Here is an 18,556-nt window from a genome sequence, read left to right as displayed (position 1 = left end):
ATCTTTGTGATTTCTGCAGTGTAACTCTTGCTACCTGCTGGATTTCAGGTGCCAATGTGATACCACCAAGTACTGAACTGTGAAGAAACACTCATGATGGGCCCTCACGAACCCACTCACACCCACTCCAGCACACTGGCTTGTTCATGTGTGGTAATTACAGTAATTTGAAGTGAGCCTTACAAATGTTTCGCTTGGTTTTCATGGAGGATTTCTGCTTTTGCTATTTCCCGAGTGTTCATTTTCTTCACAATGTCACTTGTGACAATTCTGAACTCTGATGTAGAGGTGGGCTTCTCTAGAGAACCGTAGGGGTGACCACAAGTCTGGTTGGTTCTGGAGGACTTTTGGAGCACTGTGACGAACTGAATTTGGACTATAAGGCAGAGTGGCTGCTGGTGAACAGTACTTCTTGGGGACGTTTTCATCTTCCCTCTGCTCTGTTCTGAGCTACCACAGGTCTCCTCACAGCCTTTGCCACTGCAGTTGGGTGGGAACACTGAGCAAATCAGGCATGAGTGTTTCCAGTTTTCTATCTCTTTTGCACTAGTTTCCTGTGGTTGCTGTAATAAATCACCACAAACATGAGTATCATAGTTCTGGAGGGCAAAAGTTAGATGTCCCACTGGACTAAGTTAAGGAGTCTGCAGGTCTGCACTTTCTGGGAGTTGTGGGGAAAATCTGTCTCCTTGCCTCTTCTGACATCTAGAAGCCAGTACACTCCCTGGTCCATTCTCAAAGCTAGCAGGGCCAGGACCGTCCTCACATAGGACTCTGACACTGAATTTGTCTCCCTCTCACACTTGTAAGGGCATGTGTAACTTCATCAAGACCACTTCAAAAAGCCAGATTAACCGCCTCTTTACAAGCCTGGCTGATCAGCAGCTTCAGTCAGGTTTCCTTTGCGGTGACAAGATATTTGAAAAAACTTACAGGGATAAAGATTTATTCAGGCTCATTGGTTGATCTTTCAATCCATGTGCACTTGGCTCCAGGGTTTCCGGACCTATGGTAAAGTAAAAACTCATGATGGCGAATGAGTATTCACATGGCAGCCAGAAAGGAGAGAGAGAAAGTGGGAGAGGAAAGGAGAAGGGAGGAGGACAGAGGATAGAACCATAGAGAAGGGAAAAATGTAACCTTTGAAGGCTGTGTCCTATTTCGCCATCTCCTAAAGTTGACGCCACTTCCTACCGTAGTAGCTAATCTTACAGCTATGAATCTGTAACTCATTGAGGAGGTAAGAACCCTCATGATCCTAGCGCCTCCCAAAGGCCCCCTCTACATTTTAGATCCAAACAAAACAAACGTGACATTCTGTCCCTTGTAATCCTATTCCCCACTGTTAGGTAACCTCACATGTTTACAGGTTCTGGGGAATGGGGTATCTTCAAGGAGACACATGTTTTCTGCATACCACAATCATCCACAATACACCTTAAATCTACTGAGTAAAATTCCCACAATATGTTATTAACAACTATAGTTCTCATATTGTACATTAGAATTCTGGATTTTTCCATTCTAAAGCTTTAATTTTAACTGTGATGTAAATTGATTGTCTTCATACTGAGTATGCACGACATAATGTTAGAAAGTTCTCTGCTTGCTGTGGATGTGGCAGAGCTCTGGATTTGATCTCCAGCACTGCATCAACTGGATGTAGTGGTACATGCCTGTAATCCCAGCACTCAAGAAGTAGTCAGAAGAATCAGAGTTCAAGGTTATCCTCAGCTACGTTGTAGCTAGCCTGGGCTACATGATGAGATTGTATCTCAAAAAAAAAAAAACAAAACACAAAACAAAACAGCTCTTTGCACTCAGTGGAGTTGGGTGACCTTGTCAAGGTGAGAAAATGTTTCCTGCCCTCTGGTTCAGGTATACATCTGAGGTGAGCTTGCATAAATGTGCATTTTCCTAAATGTCGCCAGGTGTATCAATGGATATGCTGGCCATTTATGAGTCAAACATGGAAATAAGCGGGGTGCGGTAGTGTGACTGTAATGGCAAAACTTGAGGTGGCATCAGGAAGATCAGGAATTCAAGGCCTGCTTTGGAGACACAGTGAGTTGGAGGCCAGCCTGGGCTACATGAGACTCTGTGTCAAACAACAATAACAATAAAATCAAAGGAAAACAAAGGATGCTAACATAAGGAGCACATGAAGTAGATCCAGGGAAAGAAACTCAGCAAGGAGGATGGCAGCATGCACATCGCACACATCGCCATTGCTCTGGAGACAGCGCTGGGCTTGAGTTCATGGATTTATCACAGCAGGTCTTTAATCTTTATTGCCATGGAAACGTTCTCAAGGAATTTCACAAAATCTTTGAGCTATTAGTATCAGCTTTTTTTCTTTTTATGGAGTGACACTTTGTTAATTTATGAAATATTTACAGTGTTTACAAATAGTGAAAGAATTTCTAATAAAATTTTTTATACTTACAAAATCCATACAGTATATTACTATATTTGAGATGTCTTATTTGGTAGACCAATTAAGCTATTACATGAAATAATTTACAAAGATATATTTAATCTCTCTTAATTCATTGAAAACAAAACATATTAGCTATAAATAGTCCTTTACAAATCATTGTAAAACATCAATTGCTTTAACTCTAGCTTTAGTTTTTACAAATATACTTACTAAATGAATTAGTTCAGGTATCAAATAGAACTATGCATTTAGAATTTCACTTCATACTATAAAACAAAATGAAATAACAGCAAAAAATCTGAAAAAGCAAACTGCCCAGTACTTCAAGTAAAAATCTGTAGAACCAGTTTTTATGAACGCTTGTAGGGAAGGGAAACCCAACACCATTTAAGCTGATACATAAACAGAATACTTTTAAGAATACGCTCAAAAAATGTACACCTGGGGCATTATTTCAAAGAGGGATACACTAGCCACAGGTCATACATCCAAGACGGTGAAGCATACAGTTTGGCAGACAAGCTACACTGACAAGAGCCATGTTTCCGAAAACATTTACCTAAGCAGCAGAATGCACCCGGCACCCTTACACAGTGCTACATGTGGGTTTCGCCACACCTGAATACAATTCAGAGTGTTAGACAAGCTCATGGAAGAATTCAGAAAGTAGAACTGGCAAAGTGAAGGAGAAAATCAAACCACATTTAACAGGGCCTATCAATTTAATACAAAATATGCTTCTCTTGATAGTGATGAGAGAACCTTTTATTTTCAAAATTTCAAAATAATGAAATGCTCATCTAAACAGTTCTTTTTCCTTACTTTACCACTTACGATGGTATAAAAGTTGGCAATTATTTAAAAGCCTTGCTCTTGGATTACACTGAGGAAGCTGAGTGCAATTTGGTTTTGGCAGTAATACCATCTTTCACATTTGGATCCATTTTAGATAATCCAAAGCAACTGTTATAAGCAGCTGGAGGAAAATCCATTTTACAAATACATTTCCCCCTTGGATTTAAAATAATGTTTCAATTAAGCCCACAAAATACATACTATATACGTAGCATCTCTATAGAGGTAAATTAAATTTTATCTTCCCAAAAGTGCTTTTTAAAAAGGTGTCAGGATTTTCCAGAGCCTCTTCTTGACTCCTTTCTTCTGATTGCCATACAGACACTATATATTTTTTACAATATGTATTATAGAAGGCACATATTCAAGAGTCTAAGATAATGTTAGTTCAGTTTCTAAGTGGAGGCGGATATTTTAAATCTACTTTGTATAGATGCCCCAAATGAAAGTCAACTATTTAATTTATCCAGAGCTCAAACACAGTGCCAGAGATCCCTTCAGAAGTGAGTTTGCACATGAGGCATCATCTGTGAAGGACTGGAAGGCGAAGTGGGGGGATCAGAAAGCTTGGCAGAGTTGGCGAGCTGCAATTCCTCAAGCCTCTTTATATAATCATCACGCAAGGCCAAGAGCTCCATGTAACGTTGTTCCACTGGATTGGGCTGCTGCAAAGAATCAGACACAAGTTATGTTTTATGCCAGTCACATCACAAGGACTCAGCCACTACCTTCAGATTAAGACACTTCAGCAAGAATTAAGAAACACTTGTACTTTCCTTACAAAGTACACCACTGACACAGAGGAAAACGACCAGCCCGAAAATTCGCCTCAAGCATTTATCAGCCTAGACATAGCTTCAGACTCCTTGGTTGCCCATCCCCAGGCCCACTGCCCACTTTTACTCTGAAGGATAACTCCTTTCAGCTGGCATGAGACTTTGCTTCCTGTGCAGACTTGTGACACTTCCTGTAAATCAGTATCCGGAAACAAAATACAGAGTGCATTACTTTATATTCTGTTAAGATGTATGTAACTGACACCACTGAAATTCTGTCCATGCTAAGTCCCTGTGGTGGTCTGAATGAGAATATCGGCATAGGCTCCAAGTGTTTAGACATTTTGTCCCCAGTTGGTGGTAGTGTTTTGGGAGGTTTTAGGAGGTATGGCCTTGCTGGAGGAAGTACGTCACTGAGGGTGGGCTTGTCAGATTCCCAGTTGCTGTTTGCTCCCTGTGTCTGCTTGAAGATGTGATCTCTTGCTTTCTGTGGCCACCTCTGTCTCAATGCCTCCTCTGAACCGTAAGCTCAAATAAACTCTTCCTTAAGTTGCCTTGGTCATAGCGTTTTATCACAGCAACAGAAAGTAACTATTACAGTCCCATGCGTGGCATAAACCAGTCAATTCATTCGCACCCATGCTGAGGATACTCAGCGATTTCCTGATCTTGTTAACAGTACACACAAAGGTCTGCTGAGTATTCTCATACACACGTACTTCTGCCTACCTAAGCATCTTCCTAAGCATGGGATCAGTGAGGAGTACAGTCTCTTCTACTTTACCATATGCTGCCAAATGGTCCTTGAGGTGGAGTTGCCACCTTGTGCTCCTGCCAGTGATGCCATATCTTCTTGCTGCATGTTCTCACCAGAACCTGGGAGCTTAAGACATTTTGCCAACTTGAGGGCTATACCAGGAATATCATGATACTCTACACCTTCCCTGCTCTGCTAGACCATCTTCCTATGAGCTCTCCACTTCCATCAGCAGTAGGCTGAGAGCAGCAGCTCTGACAACCTCTGGCCTGGGTACGAATTCTGGGATTGCTCCTTCTGAGCTCTGTACCAACTTTCTGAATGTCTCTATCGACGTTTCTGTAAAATGGGCAAAACCCTGGCATGGGCCTTTCGGCACTGTTCTGAGAATGAAGTGAGTCTGTTTCACTGCAGATTCTTTGAGCAGCGAACAGGGGATTGATGTTGGTTGGCATAACGGCATAATGGCATCCTCCCCAGCAGGTTCATTTTTGTAAACTTTTGTACTGAGATATAAATCACAGAGTGTTCTCAACTTAAAATGTTCACTTCAATGAATTTCTACATAATCAAATACCTAGGTAATCATTACCCAGGTCGAGATGTATGAAAGAAGAGCTCCATAGGAAATTAATGCCAAAGCCATCAAGAGGCAGGTTTTGTAGAAAGCCTGAGAAACACAGAAAATAGTAAGAGAATCCAGAGCCTAGAGAACTGCCTTCCTTTAGCACATGTAGTAGCTTGTAGAACTGTGAAAATGACGCAGTGAAGAGAACGCTCCCTGCTTGCAGCACACACTCTCCAAGACTCTAGAGGACTAACACTGTATTGGCTTCTTTCTGGCCGCCCTAACAAATAAACACCACATTTGGTGGTTTCAAAGAGAAATGTACTCTCCCTGTTTCTGCAGAGTAGAAGGCCCTCAGTCAAGGAAAGTGTTGTCAGGGCCACACAGTCTCTGATGGCTCTAGGAAAGAGTCTTTCCTTGTACTAATCTGCCCTCCCATGGACCCTACTATTACTTGGCTCATGAGAACACCACTCTGGTCTCTGCATCTGTCCTACATGGGTTTCTCCACTCTGTACCCATGTCTCAAAATCTCTTAATCTTAGGAGAATGTTTATCACTAGATTTAGGGCCAACTGTAAATGTAGGATGGAATATCACATTTTACAATCCTAAAATTAATTATGATGACAAATACTTATTTCTTAAATAAGGTCATTCAATGGCCAATCTGTACTGTCACTGGATTCCATTTGAAATCAACTAGGAAACATACAGCAGGTGTTTGGGAAAGATTCAGCAGATTGAAGAGGGAGGACCCACCCTGAATCAGGTAGGAGCATCCCAAGGGCTGAGGGTCATGGATTGAATCAAACGGAGAAAGAGACCTGACCAGCAGCATTTCTCTCTGTCTGCCTCCCGCCTTGTATGAATGACTTTTACAATATGAACAAACCTGGACTAAGGACTTTTACCTAACCTTACCACCAAAAAGTTACTCTTTATAATGTAAACAACCTGAATGAGCCACCTGCTCCTCTTGTGACCTAGGTACCTGAACATCTTCCCTCAGGAGCCCACCTTGCCCTCCACCCAAGACAGTGAATGAATAGCAGTGTGCATGATTAAAATATCAAAGCACCAAGAGTATCATGCTTATCTCATTGGAAGCAATCAGAAGTCTGTAACTGTGTGTGAGACATTCTATGCCTAGGGACCAAAAGGCAAGATTCTCTGATAAGATAAGGTGGGTCCTGATTTCTATTTCTGCCATCTTATGCTGGAGAGACTCTTTCACTAAAAGAATGAGCAAAGCCCCTGCGGCTGGGGGCAGAGTTCCAGGAGACACCTGCCAGAATAGGTTCTCACGGTTCAGATGGCTCTTGGCCTTGAACGCTCAGAATCGGCTGCTTCTTTATTCAGGCAGAACTGTAATGAGGCAGCTTAGAAAAGCCTCATTGTGGTGCCCTGTGTGAAGATCAAACTCATGACCTTCAGATTCTGTGACCAGCTACCTGAAGCTCCTGCAGCCATGCGTATCCTGCTGCAACAGACTAAACCCTCAATTGTGAATCAAAATGAAAACTTCTTTCTTAAGTTGTTTGTGTTCAGGTATTTGTCTGTTTTTTGAAGAGAGGGTCTCCCTGTACCCCATCTGTCCTGGAACTTGCTCTAAAGATCAGGCTGTCCTCAATTTCACAAGTATCTACCTGCCTCTTCCTCCCAAGTGCAGGGAGGGATTAAAGGTGTATACCACCATGAACCTATGTTCAGGTATTTTTGCCAAAGTAACACAAAAAGTAAATAATATAGTCACATTCATAGCTCTGGAGATACATGCATCTATGGGGGGGGGCATTCCACCTACTGTACGCTGAGTGAATCAGGTGGAAAGGAGAGCTGCCAATGTGTCCACCTCCACATCTCTATGGGATTGCTACTTCCAACAGCCCTTGGATTGGTCAGGATCCACACGTTTGCAGAAGTCCCTCTTAACCCTGGTCTTCCTACACTCAGCAAGTATAAGAAAATATTTTATAGTGAGATAGTGCAGTGTGATGTTTTCAGAAAAGCGTATGTGGCATTAGGGCAGGAATGCTTGGTGCAGCCAATAAAGCCCACTCAGTGCCGCTCACCAATATTCTGTGCTCAGTTTTCTCTGTCTTCAACTGGGGGCTGGCTGCTGTTCTAGGTGTTCATTATCAAGGAAGCCCAACTCCATGTGTTTATCTGTCTTCCAGCAGGGGGAGACAGACCAACAATAAACAGCAATCTCAATGCCTTAGCATGCTAGAAGGTTATCAATACTAGGGGAGTATACAGCAAGGTAAAGTAGTAGCCAGGTGGGTTGTTGCTGGCAGTCTAATTTGGGTTTATGAAAGAAAGAGGTGACTAGAGGAAAGGCTTGAGAGGGGGTGAAGGAGGAGCAGAGGCTAATGAGGTTGAAGCAGTGTGTGAGGAAGAGTCACTGAGACGAAGAATAATGAAAAGAGGTGGGATGGAGTCACATAAGTCCTCGGAAACCAATGTAAGGACTCTATCTTTGAGTCTGGGCCAAGTGAGCAGCTCCCCGGGCAATAAGGAGAAGGGGTGACTCTGATGTCTGTTTTACAGGACTGCTGAGGACAGACTCCAAGGAAGCAAGGGTAGCCTCAGTAATGCTTCTAGAAGTGCTGCCCTCAGGTGGTCCATCCTAAAGTGGTGGCAGGAGAACACTGTGAACTGCTGGGAGTGTGTGTATGTCTGTGTGTGTACATGTGTACACATGTGTGCAAGCCAGAAGACAATCTTCTTGGGTGTCATTCTTTTGGCACCACCCACCTTTCTTTGAGACAATGTCTCTCATCATTCTGAAACACAGCGAGCTGGCAGCCAGTGAAACCCAGGGATCTACCTGACTCGGCCTCCTGAGCTCTGAGGTTACAGATGTGCACCACTATGGCTGGTTTTTCTAAGTAATGCAGTTTAGAGCTTGGGTCCTCAAGCTTGCATGGCAAGGGCTTTAGTGAGAGACATGCCCACAGCCTGCTGTATATATTCTGATAGCCCAAAAGTTTATCTTGGCACACTGCTTGTTTGATGCAAAACAGAAAGGAATCAAAGTTGACTCTAGGTTTCTGGCTAGAGTAACTAACAATGGAGACATCTTGAACTGAAATGGAAATGACAGCAGGACAAAGAGCTTGAAGGGGAAACTTAGTTGTTGTGTTTGGCCTTGGGAAGTTTAAGATCTCACTGCTAGTTACAGAATAAACAGCCTATTCTTTTCCCACGGTGTTATAATGTTCCTTCTTACTGCATCAAGTCTCCACATCTATGCTACTCTGTTCCTAGATCATATACTTTTTATGTATTTTATTAGTATATGCTATTTATACATAACAATGAATTTCATTAGAACATTTTACATATATACATAATGTATTTTGATCATACTTGTCTCCTCCAACTCTGCTGATGCCTTTTCTCTTCCAAAATACTCTTTTCTTTCCACTTTCGTGTCTTTCCATTTTTTTTCTGGTGACCCAATGAATTTCCTTAGGGCTGCTTACAAGAACATGGGTGCCTTGTCAGTGGCCATTACACCTGAGGAAATGTCCCCCCTATGCCAGCAGACATTAACTGCCAGTAGCTCCACTGGCAGAGGTGCGGCCTCGTGTGCCCCTCCTCCAACCACTGTTAACTGTCTATAGATCCTCAATGACACTAGGGCCTCAGGAGTCCCTCGCCCTAGTTTATATTAAGTGCCTACAAATCCTCATCTGGGTTGGCTCACCAGTCCCTCCCCCTAGCTACTGTAAAGTGTCTGTCAGTTCTCAGTGAGCGGTGGGGCCTCCTGAGACTCTCCCCAGGTGAAGCCTCATCAGTCCCTCCATGTAGCTACTGCTAAGTGCCTATCAACCCCCAGGGAGGGGCAAGGCCTCATGAGCCCCTTCTCCCAGCTACTGTCAGGAGCCTTGAAACCCTCAGGGAAGACTGGGCTTTATGAATCCTCTCCTTAGTTAATATTAAGTGCCTACTAATGCTTAGGAGGCAGCGCTTCATGACTACTTTCTTCCCTTAGCTACTGTTAAGTGCCTAGAAATTCCCATGGATGTCAGGGGGCCTCATGACTTGCTCCCCCTAGCTACTGTTAAGTGCCTATCAATCCTCCGGAAAGGGGGGTGGGCAGCAGTTTCATGATATCCATGCCTCCAGGTACTGCCAAGAGCATTTAAATGCTGAGGCAGGCATTGGAACTCAGCAGTCTTTCTCCCTACCTACTCTCAAGTGCCTATAAATGCTCAGGGAGGCATGGGGCCTCATGAGTCACTGGCCCTAGCTACTCTTTTGTTTTTTGCTTGTTTGTTTTTTGAAATAGGGTCTCCCTGTAACCACAGCTGGCCTGGAACTCACAATGTATACCAGGGCTGCCTCTGCCTCCCAAGTGCTGAGATTAAAGGTGTGCTCCACCACACATGGAGCCCACAGCGACAAGTACCTAAAGAAGAGGGGCAGCCTCATGTGCTCCTCCCACTAGCTGCTGTCAAGTGCCTACAAATGCTGAGGGGAGGAGCCTCTCGAGCCCTGCCCCCTAGCTCTGTTAACAGCCCATAAACCCAGGAAGTGTGAGACCTCATGAGTCTGTCCCCCTGGATTCTGTACAGAGCCTATCAATTCTCACTGAGGCTTGGGGTCTCATCAGTCCCTAACTGTAGCTACTATTAAGAGCCAAAAGTTGCTCATAGAGGTACAAGGCTTCATCACAATCCTCAGGGAGGGGCGGGGCCTGATAAGACCCATCCCCCAGCTATTCTTAGGAGTCTATAAATGCTCTGCCAGGTGCAGGGGCTCATTAGTTCCTCCCCCTAGCTGCTGTGAAGCGTCTATAAATGCTCATGAGTCCCTCCCCCTAGCTACTGTCAAGAACCTATAAGCCTTCAGGGAATGGGTAGGTCCTTACAGTTCCTCCCACTAGCTACAGTTAAGTGCCTATCAATCCTGTGGGAGGGGCAAAGTCTCATGAGAAGGCTCCTCCTAGCTGTCAAGTACCATTAAATGCTCAGGGAGGGGCAAATGTTCCTGAGTTCAGTCCCCTTGGTACTGTTAAGAGTCCATAAATCCAGGGCTGGAGAGATGGTTCAGCAGTTAAGCGCACTGGCTGCTCTTGTAGAGGGCCTGGATTCGATTCCTAGCACAAGAATCCATGCCACTAGCTACTATTAAGTGTCGAACAATCCTTGGGGAGTTATGGGGTCTCATGAGACAGGTCCTCAGACACAATTAAGAGCCACAACATGCAGGCCTGGAGAGATGCCTCAGTGGTTAAGAGCCGTATCTCCTGGGTTCAATTGGGCTCACATGGTGGCTAACAACTGTCTGTAACTCCATTTCCAGGGGATCCAATGCCCTCTTCTGACCTCTGAGGTCATGCATGACACAGGTACATTTATACACATGCAGGCAATAGACTCACACAAATAATTAACAGAACAATTATTTGTTTTTTTTTTTTTTTGGTCCTTTTGAGACAGGGTCTCCCTGTAGCCTTAGCTGTCCTGGAACTCGCTATGTAGGTCAGGCTAGCCTCGAACTCACAGAGATCCACCTGCCTCTGCCTCCTGAGTGATGGGACTAAAGGTGTGTGCCACAACGCCTGGCAACAACAAAATCTTTTTTAAAAGAGCCATAACATGCACTGGCCTCGTCAGTCCTGCCCTCTAGCTACTGTTAGGTACCTGGAAATGTTCAGGTAGGTCATGGACCCCTGAGTCCCTCTCCCCTGCTACATTAAAGTGCCTATAAATGCTCAGGGAGGTGCAGGACTTCATGACTATGTAAAATGCATTTAAATTCCCATGGAGGGGTGGGGCCTCCTGAGACCCTCTCTCTAGCTACTGTCAAATGCCTATCAATCTTCAGAGAGGGGTGGGGCCACTAGCTACAGTTAAATGCCTATCAAACTTCAGGTAGGGGCAGGGCCTCATTAGGTCCCCCCATAGGTACTGTTAACTGCCTAACAGTATTCAGGGTCTGGGTCTCACGAGATCAGTCCCCTAGGTTTTGTTAACAGCCTCTAAATGCCAAAGCAGTGACTAGGCCTCATGAGTCACTTCTAGCTACACTTAAGTGCCTATGAATCCTAAAGGAGAGGTGCTGCCTCATGTGTCCCACCTCCTAGCTACCATCAAGTGCCTATAAATGCTTGGAGAGGGGTAGGGCCTTGTGAACCCCACCTAGTAGCTATTGTTAAGAGCCTATTAATGTTCTTCAAAATGTGAGGCTTCACCAGTCCTTCCTACTAGGTATTTAAGTGCCTGTCAATCTTCAGGGAGGGGCGGAGCCTGATGAGACTCCTCCCCCAGCTACTCTTAGGAGCCTGTAAAAGCTCAGGCAGGGGCTCAATAGTCCCTCCCCTCACTGCTGTGAGGTATCTATAAATGCCCATGAGAGTCTCACCCTAGCTACTGCTAAGTGCTTAACAATCTCCAGGGAGGGTCAGGGCTTCATCAGTCTCTCGTTCTCACTACTATTAAGCGCCTATCAATCCTCTGGGGGGGGGAGTCTCATGAGACCCTTCTCCTAGCTACTGTTAAAAGCCTATAAATCCTCAGGTAGATATGTGGCCTCACAGTCCCTCCCACTAGCTCCTATTAACTGCCTATCAATCCTCAGGGAGGGGTGGGGTCTCATGAGACTGGTCCCCCAGCTAATAATGTTCAGAGCCTTTGAATGTTTAGGCATGAGTCCCTTGTCCTAACTACTATGAAGAACCTATAAATCCTCAGGGAGGGCCTGGGTCTCCTGAGTTTCTTCCACTCTATAACAGGATGTAGCTAGACTATCCCAGTCTTGTGTAGTCCTGTACCAGTCTAGATTACATCATTATTGATATGTATGTAGTAGGGCAAGTTTCTTCCTCAACAGTCTCCTCTAAAATTGTTTTGGTCATTTAAAAAACTATCTTGCCTTCATCAAGGTCAGGCATGCATTATTGGGCTGTATATTCTTTTGTCTCTTAGCAAAGCATTGTGTTTTGAGTATAGTAGGTGGCCAGCAATTGGCTACATGCTTTCCAGGTCTCATGAGTGACTAATCATTTAACTTTTAAGTGGTTAGTTCATTCTTTCAAGTTTACATTATATAATTTAGAAAATCCTATGTGATTTAACTTTAATCTCCTTATGAGATAATGTTCTAGAGAAGCAGATCTTTAAGAACATCTCGTGTACTTAATCTTACTTCTATTATCAGCTTCATCCCTGTGCACTGCAATCATTAGCTTCTGTTTCTGGCTGCCCCCGCCAGCCTGGTGAGTTTTGTGGGTAGAGACTATCTCCTCCTAATCCTTGTATTCTCTCAGTGCAGGACACACAGAAACACTCAGTATTTTGTAGAAGAAAATACAAAGTTCCCAGGGACGTTGATTTGTGTAGGAACACTACAGTCAGTAAAATACATATGGAAGACAATTTTCTGTTTTGAGTAAATGCCAACAGATCATAATATAGAGCAGTAATTGTCTGAAAGTAAAAGGCTCTACCAAAGAATGAGTATTTCTGTTTGTCTGGGTTCCATTTGCTAAACCCTAAAAGTATAGGAGGGATAAACACTTTATAAAATGTTCCAGTGAGGTCCCTTCAAATCTGCCTTGTCAGCAAAACAAAATAAAACAAAAAATTCAGGCAAAAAAGCCCCAAACCAAATGACTTGTCACACAATCACTATTATTTTTTCATAGTCAAAAATGAATTGCTCAAAGTTCCTTGAACTTCAAGAATGTCTCAAAGTACAAATGGATGAGAAGTGGTTGTATAATCTGTCTAGAAACTGTCAACACTTCTCACAGCTAATGACTGAGAAAAAGCCAGGACAAATGCACAAAGAGCTTACAAACACTGTTCATCTGAGATCTGCCTCCCAAGTTCCGGAATGTCAGTTGTGAGCTCCCGTGCTTGGCTTCCGTTTCTTTGAATTGGAAAAGGAATATGCCTTCTGTAATAGCAGTTAGAAGCCTGAGAAAACCCCTATGATCTTTACTTGATCGTAAATGCCAGAGGTGCTGTTAAGCCAGTTCCCCCAAAGTGCTTCTCATCTCTAATTCCAAAGCAAATAAGCAAGAGTTCTCAAGCTTTGGAACCTGTCACTTTCCAGAACACACATTTTAGCAGTGACCAAAACTACACAAGCCTTTCATGTAAGCAGCAGAGACTTTGGAATAAGGGTGTGAGTTTGAAATGGGAAATTCCCCAGTGAGAAGGAGCACAGGCTGGTGCATGGCCAGGGCCTGTGTGGAGAAGCGAGTGAGGTCCAAAGCAGCCCTCATCCCTGCCACGCCAGGCTATTGCTGGTGGGAGTCTAGCTGAGTTTTGCACAAGGCTGAGCCGTGTGAGTAGGCAGTCAACCACCCAAACCACAGAGAAATGAGCAAAGCTTTTACCAAGACCCCTGGAAACAGTTCCTAAGGCTCACAGCAAATCAATGTGTGGCAGCAGTTCGCCCCTGAGCTCTTAAAAATAGGCTGGGTTTTCCTCTGATTTGGGTGCAAAGGTGAGAGAATGAAAAGCCTGTATCTTTACTTAACTGGGGATTTTCACTTCAAAAATGTGTTTCCATAGATGACTGGTAAATGAACAGAGAAACTTACTATATATACACTGGCAGATCTGGAATCTTTATTTTACATATAGAGCTATTCAGTAAAAAGTCCACTGATGCCAGCTCACCTGGCACATACATCTTAACCAGAGGGTAGAAGATGTTTTCTCACCTTGAAAAAATCACTTAAGTTTAGTCAATGCAGAGAAGTTTTTTTGAGACAGGGTTTTATGTATCCCAGGTTGGCCTCAAATTCACTATGTAGCAGAAGCTGTCTTTGAACTTCTGATCCTACCTCCACCTCCTACCGCTAGGTGATTATGAGGAGAGCTTTCAAATGTTGTGTATATCTCGTGTGAAGTACTTTAAATGATGAAAACTTAGAAACTTTCTAGAGCTTTAAATCAGCTTACATTACAGTTAAAAATTACAGCACTCACTCTGGCAGAGGAATTTAAGTTTAACTTCAAAACACAGTTTAGCAATTCAAAACAATTTTAAATTAGGGTTGTGTTTAAAAGCAAGTATTTCTTTAATTATTGTGTTTTTCTTCAAAATGTTAAAAAGCAAAACAAAACAAAACGCTATCATAGCGAATAGCAATCTGTAAGGTGGGCTGTAGCTACTTAGTCACTTACCTGTTGCTTGATTCTGGGATTCCATCTAAAAACAAAACAAAACGCTATCATAGCGAATAGCAATCTGTAAGGTGGGCTGTAGCTACTTAGTCACTTACCTGTTGCTTGATTCTGGGATTCCATCTAATGTAATAATTCACCCACAATTCCAAGTGGCGCATACTGGCAACAGGATATAAAACTCGATTGATTTCTTTTGTGTAAAAGGGGTTTTTGAACTTTTCTTTATTGCTGTTAATCAGTGACCACACAGAAACTGTTCTTTCTGTAACTTTCTACAGAGAGAGAAAGTAAAAAAGCTAGGTGAATATAGACTCACAAACCATTTGTGGCAATATGGTTCAGCATTAGCTTGAATGACACATTTACATTAGCTTCCATAATAACTCAAAAAGCATCGTGGGCCACCGAGTGCTTGCAGCCACTTACTGATATTTGCATAGATAATTGCATAGCTTAAGAGCTACTATTTCTGTGGGAAGTTGGGGGCGCAGGATGCTGCACCATTAAATGTAATTCAGTGACCTACAAAGACTATTCTTGGCTAGGCAAAACATTTAGGGACAAATGGGCGGTACAATCTTTCTAATTCCATGAAAAGAAAAACTAGGAGATCCCACTGAGTTTCAATTTTTTTTCTAATTTGAGAGAAATATGGAATTTTAAGCTGTTTGACAGCAGACATTTGGACAGTTATTTTAATCATTCATCGGGATTTTTAATCTGCATCATACCAACATCCAGATATTTGAAACCACCTACATAACTGCCTGCACCAAGTCTTCAGTTTTGAACTGGTGTCCATGTTCCCACAAAACATTTACATGCTTGTGGTTTCTTATTACTCATATTTTTACAAAGCTTGGAAATAAAAATTATAAAAATTAAATTACCGAGGTCAGAATTTGAAACTTTTTCAGCAATGACTTCAATAAAGGAGAAAGAAGCCAACGCTAAACACTGAGAAGAAAATCGCATGGGAAGGAGAAACACCTTGATTTTAACATGTTATTTTGTTAATGTGAATGACATACAATGACAGGACCGTTCACCTTCCTTCGAACCCACCTTATAAAGGTCATTTGTATCTTCCTGTTGCCAAAATCCATACTGGATTGTGCTTAGTTGCACCTTTTATGTTTTTACATTTATACCGTACATAGTTTAAAAGTCAAATGGCTTGATGGTTTGTTTCAAACAAAAGCAGCTTTAGACTTTTTCCGGCTTTTTAAAGGAGTGACTGACAAATATAAATCAACCTATTTAAGGCTTACAACATATTTTTATGATTCACTTTTAGTTTTGAAAATACTGATTGATTGAGGACTGATTGATACAGACTCTCATCATGTTATGCAGGCTGGCTACAAGTTCCCAGAATCAAAGGTCCTCCTGCCTTAGCCATCTCAGTAGCCAGAGCCACAGGTGAGCAGAACCCCATCCAGCCAACAGGATACTGCTACATAAATAAAATAGGAAATGGTCACAACAATCAGGTTAGCAAACATATGGGTCACCCCACATAGCTATCTTCTTTTCTTTTTGTGGTCTAAACACTTTAAATCTGTCCTTTTAATCATCTTGAAGCACACAGTAAGTACAGCATCATTACCTACAGTTATGGTGCTGTAAACTAGGTTTGTAGTAGTTTATTTTCTTGTTGCCAACAACAAATACCCGACAAGAAGCAACTTCAAGGAAGAAGGCTTTATTCTCGTTCATCTGTGGGGATATGGTCCGTTACAGCAGCAGGAGTGTGAAGAGACGGTTACACCATGCCAGCTGTCAGCAAAGCAGAGTGCACCAGAAGGTGGGTCCATCCCCCAGTGACCTACTTCCTCCATCTAGGGCCCACTTCTCAAAGCTTCCACAACCTCTCCAAACAGCACTACCATCTGGGAACCAAATGTTTACAACACATGAACCTGTGGGGGTACATTTCACATTCAAACCATCCCAGGTCTCCGGCAGCCACTCATCTTTCAGTGGAAACTGTGCCTCTTTTGACCACTACCTTCTCTTTTCCTTGGCTAAATACCCAACTCTCCATTCCTATAGGTTCAACTTCTGTGTGGATTCTCTACATAAGATCATCCAGTTGTCTTTCTGTGGCTGATTTACTTCCTTTAGTTCTCCAGTTCCAACTATGTTGCTCAAATTGCACAATTTTATTCATCTAGGCTGAATAATATCCCAATAAACAAAGGAGTATATCACATTTTCATTTCTGTTCATCTGTCCATGGGTATTTATGGTGATTCTACATTCCATATCTTGACTGCTATGAACAGTGCTGCTGTGAACATACTGACTTACAGCCTCCAAGTGCTCTACTACTAAGGTCTATATCCAGCTCATTTTTAATTTTTATTTTGCTTTTACAATTAAAAATGTATCTATTGTGTGTAATGTGTGAGTGTAGGCATGCACACACCGTAGAAGTCAGAGGACAACTTTGTGATCTTGGTTCTGAGGCTCACTCAGGTCACCAGGCTTGCCTAGCAACTACTGAGCCACCTCTCAGGCTCCTGATTGTTCTTAAGTTCTGACACAAGGTCTCATTAAGACATCAGGTTGGCCTTCATCTTGCTCTGCAGACCAGGCAGGCTTTGAACTTATGATCTTCCCCGCTTCAGTCTCCAGAGCAGCTGTGATTACAGGCCTGACTCACCAGGCCTGGCCGCGAGTGACTTCAGATACCAAATCAGCTGTGGGATTGTTGGGTCATAGGGTAGTTCTCTTCAGGAATCCATATACTGTTTTCCATAATGCCTTAAAGCAATTCGTAGTTGTAATACATTTATTTGGTACTTATCTCCAGTCCCCCAAAAGCATGCTTTCATTGCTACCCCACAGCTACCCAGTTGTAGGCATTAACTACTGGCACTATCACAATAAGAATGTCTTTCTTTCTCCCTTCCTGCCACACACAGAGCTTTTCTATTTTTTGCTACATATCCCCAATCTACAGAGAGGCTCTGATTAGCTCAGCTCTAGCTGCTCGATTCTGATGACTAAGCACATGCTATTTACAGCTGTGCTATGCCGTCTCTGTCCTGTGATTGCTTTCCTCTTCCTGTATTCATTTATTTTCTCTTGATTCCACAACTGTCTGTTTACTTTTCTTGGCATTTACTAACTTAACCCCAAGCTCTTGTCAATGTGTCTTCAAGAATCTCAAGCATATCAGACGACCCCAATGTCACTGCGAGGAACTCAACCTACTCCAGCTGTTCCTGTGTCCTGTGCCCAGCTCTCATCTACGATCTCTTTTCCTCCTTACTCGGTGCTGGAGCTCTCGCCTGGGAATTGTGTGCAGTCTTCCCTCTTTCATGGAGTGCATACTTCAGCCACTTCTGAAGAAGGGTATGGTGGGAAAAGTGGGCCATTTTTCATGAGGGTGTTTGTGTGTGCAGATACACATGCATGTGTGTCTGTGTGTGTGGAGGTCAGACAACAACCTTGGGTGTGATCCTCAGAAGCATCGTCAACCTCATTGGCCTAGGGCTCACCAACTGGGCTAGACTGGCTGGCCAGTTAGCTCTGGGGATTCCCAGTGCAGGAATTACAAATGTACAGCACTGTACTCAGCTTTTACATGCATGCTGGAGATCAAATTCAGGTCCTCAGCTGCGCAGTGAGCGTTCTGCTGCCTGAGCCATCCCCTCAACCTCTGAGTTAGGTCATTCTTGATGTTGTGTTTGTCTCTGAAAGGATCTTTGTTCCACCTTCATATTTAGGTGTCAGTTTGGTAGCTACAGAAAGCTGGTTTGAAGCACTTTCCTTAAAAAATTATCAATATAATTTTACTACTGAAGAATCATAAGTTTTCCCCATTTCTGTTTCTTTGAAAATATAGCATCAGTATCTTATATATAAAATTCTTGGGACCAGAAATGCTTTGGATTTAGGACTTTTTTCTCTGATTTGGAAATATATGCCTATACATACCAAAATCTCTTAGGGTGGTATCCAAGTCAAAATATGAAATCTAATAATGTTTCA

General features: G+C 43.0%; 1 protein-coding gene across 5 annotated transcripts in view; it reads right to left on the bottom strand.

The window, feature by feature from the left end:
- Positions 1-2,267: 2,267 nt before the first annotated feature.
- Mtm1 (myotubularin 1) overlaps positions 2,268-18,556 on the bottom strand; it is a 135,045-nt gene continuing 118,756 nt past the window's right edge. For 4 of the 5 annotated variants that reach the window (XM_029561809.1, XM_008829478.3, XM_029561808.1 and 1 more), the window contains 2 exons: positions 14,650-14,826; positions 2,268-3,960 (listed from right to left, as the gene is read on the bottom strand). In XM_029561809.1, the coding sequence (XP_029417669.1) occupies positions 3,793-3,960; positions 14,650-14,826 (345 nt within the window). In that variant the 3' untranslated portion in view covers positions 2,268-3,792. The remainder of the gene's footprint in view (positions 3,961-14,649; positions 14,827-18,556) is intronic. The other variant, XM_008829479.3, reaches the window with a different exon arrangement.

The sequence above is a fragment of the Nannospalax galili genome, unplaced genomic scaffold (genome assembly GCF_000622305.1).
Source record: "Nannospalax galili isolate Female #2095 unplaced genomic scaffold, S.galili_v1.0 scaffold513, whole genome shotgun sequence".
Lineage (NCBI taxonomy): Eukaryota > Metazoa > Chordata > Mammalia > Rodentia > Spalacidae > Nannospalax > Nannospalax galili.
Note: the sequence above shows the minus strand (reverse complement) of the source record. Positions and strands in the feature narration are given on the sequence as shown.